The 3,042-nt window shown below is 53.8% G+C and overlaps 1 protein-coding gene across 1 annotated transcript; it reads left to right on the forward strand.

Moving 5' to 3' along the window:
* The first annotated feature begins 212 nt into the window (after positions 1-212).
* On the forward strand, positions 213-2,611 carry LOC127785111 (exocyst complex component EXO70A1-like). Its single transcript, XM_052312535.1, has one exon. It carries the CDS (start codon positions 427-429, stop codon positions 2,341-2,343), a length of 1,917 nt encoding a protein of 638 aa, XP_052168495.1. The 5' UTR covers positions 213-426; the 3' UTR covers positions 2,344-2,611.
* Positions 2,612-3,042: the final 431 nt, after the last annotated feature.

Genomic DNA, 3,042 nt, shown 5'->3' on the forward strand with positions numbered 1-3,042 from the left:
GAGTCGTGGACTCACTGGCCGGTGGGGACAGATATGTGGGCCCCACCAATCAGTTGCCGTCGGCATTTATAATTTATTTACTTATTTATTTTATTTAGAGTGTATTTTATTTTGTTGGGAGGTGATAAAAAGTCTCCGCTTCCACAGCTTTGCTACTAATCCGCGCACTAATTGGATAATTAGTGGTGCGAGGAAGCCCAAAGGAGCAAAGCAACAAGGGGAAATACCCGAGACAAAAGCGAATTCGATAAAACGAGCGGCCGCTCGAAGCGGCCACTGCACAGCGCCCTCTCGCCTCCTCGCCTCGCCGCCGCCGCCGCCGCCGCCGCCGCCGCCGGCTTAAGGCTCTCCTCCCCGCGCCGTACCGGCGGGAGTGTGGAGGTGTCGTGCTGCGGCGTGGGTGTGTTGGGAGTTGGGGGGTGAAGCATGATGGATGGATCCACCGCTGCGGCGGCGGAGCTGGAGGCGGCGGAGAGGGTGGTGATGAGGTGGGACTCCACGGCGTCGGCGTCCTACGGGGGCGGGGGCGGGGACGAGCAGATGCTGTTCGATGGCGGCGGTGACCGGGTGGAGGCGGAGCGGTTCCTCCGGGCTGTGGATGACCTACGGCGGCTGGCGCCGCCGTCCCCGGCCACGGTCGGGAGCCCGCGCCGCACCTCGTCGGCTAGCGGCGGCGGAGGGGCGGCGTCCAACGCCGTCCAGGTCGCGATGGCGCGGCTGGAGGACGAGTTCCGCCACGTGCTGTCGTCGCGCGCCCTCGACCTGGAGATCGAGGCGCTCGCCGACCTCACCTCGCTCTCCATGTGCAGCGACCGGACCAACTCCGCGGACGTCGCCGAGGAAGCGGCGGCTGCGGACGAAGACGACTCCGTGTCGTCCTCCGTCGGCCGCCGCAGCAGCTACCGCTCGCTGCGCAGCATCCGAGAAATCGATCTCCTCCCCGCGGACGCCATCTCCGACCTCCACGCCATCGCCTCCCGCATGGCCGTCGCCGGCTACGGCCGCGAGTGCGTCCAGGTGTACGCCTCCGTCCGCAAGCCGGCCGTCGACTCCGCGCTCCGCCGCCTCGGCGTTGAGAAGCTCAGCATCGGCGACGTGCAGAGGCTCGAGTGGGAAGTCCTCGAGGCCAAGATCCGCCGCTGGATCCGTGCTGCCCGCGCCGCCGTCCGCGGCGTCTTCGCCAGCGAGCGTCGACTCTGCTTCCTCATCTTCCACGACCTTCCCCTCTCCAGCTCTACCATCACCACTGCCACCCACGACGCTCCCTTCGCGGAAGCCGTCAAGGGCGCTGCCCTGCAGCTCTTCGGCTTCGCCGAGGCGATCAGCATCGGCCGCCGCTCACCGGAGAAGCTGTTCAAGATCATTGACCTGCACGACGCGATTGCCGATCTGTTGCCTGACGTCTCCGACATCTTTGCTGCATCCAAGGCCGGGGAATCCATATACGTGCAGGCTGCCGAGATCAGGTCGCGTCTCGCTGATGCCGTGCGTGGTATACTGTCGGAATTTGAGAACGCTGTGCTTCGTGACCCGTCGAAGACTCCGGTGCCTGGTGGTACCATCCATCCTCTCACTCGCTATGTCATGAATTACAGTAGCCTCATTTCTGACTACAAAACCACACTGTCTGAGCTGATTGTGTCGCGGCCATCGGCTTGCTCCCGAATTGCTCCTGAGGGCAATGAGAATGCCCCATCCTTCCCTGATCTTGACCTTGCCGACCCTGACAGTCAGTTACCCCTTGCTGCTCATCTTATCTGGATTATTGTGGTTCTTGAGCACAATCTTGAGAGCAAAGCATCACTCTACAAGGATGCGGCACTCTCTCATTTGTTCGTCATGAACAATGTACACTATATTGCACACAAGATAAAGGATTCACCGGAGCTCCGGGGGCTTATTGGTGATGAGTATTTGAAGCAGCTGACAGGTAAGTTCCGGCTCGCAGCCACTCGCTATCAACGGACAGCATGGTTGAAGATCCTGAATTGTCTGAGAGATGAAGGTCTGCATGTCAGTGGGGGCTTTTCATCAGGGGTATCCAAATCAGCACTCCGGGAGCGTTTCAAGTCTTTCAATGCTGCATTCGAGGAGGCACATAGGGTTCAATCTGCTTGGTATGTGCCAGACACGCAGCTGAGAGAAGAGCTTAGGATATCAATAGCAGAGAAACTTCTTCCAGCATATCGATCCTTCCTTGGTCGGTTCCGGCATCACATAGAGAATGGAAGGCACCCAGAGTTGTACATCAAATACTCAGTTGAGGACCTTGAGACGTCCGTCACAGATTTCTTTGAGGGTTGTCCACCTTCGCTACATAACAGGAGAAGATCCCATGGATGAGAGGTGGCTTGAAGACTCAAAAGATCTCTATTGTTGACTGATGAGTGTGGTTGCCTAGTATTCTACAATGCTTCGGGAAAAGCAAGACTTAAGGGTATAGTTGGTGATGATTTCTTCTACTAGAGGTAATCTGAAACAGGATCAGGATCTTATTGAAACTGTCAAATTCCTTAGTGGTTCTTCCTTTTATAGCCAACCTTGTTCGTTTGTTACACTATCATCATATCTTTTATGATTAGATTGTTCATATAGGTATGTTCTTTCAGAATGTTTCGCAGTTGTAAGTTGTAACATCATGGTGTTTGTTTGACACTTAACTGAGTGTCTTGTCACCTTTTTGGTTGTTCAGATATATATTAAGATTGCACTTCATAGATTAGATGTAAAAAAAAATCTGTGTTACTAGGTTTTACCTATGCAAGACCATGTTCTGCCTTAAAGTATCAGTTTTGACTTTTGAGGTTACCACATCAGGTCTCTTTTAAAGTGCTTGTTTAGTTCCCAATTTTTTCTTCAAACTTCTAACTTTTCCATCACATCAAAACTTTTCTACACACATAAACTTCCGACTTTTTTTTTAAACTTCCAATTTTAGTCAAACTTCCAATTTTGGCGTGGAATTAAACACGACCAAAGTCTCTTTTAAGGCAACTTTCTAGTTTGGACTAGTGCTAATGCTAACATGAAAAAAAAAAAGGA

This window comes from Oryza glaberrima, chromosome 9 (assembly GCF_000147395.1).
Source record: "Oryza glaberrima chromosome 9, OglaRS2, whole genome shotgun sequence".
Lineage (NCBI taxonomy): Eukaryota > Viridiplantae > Streptophyta > Magnoliopsida > Poales > Poaceae > Oryza > Oryza glaberrima.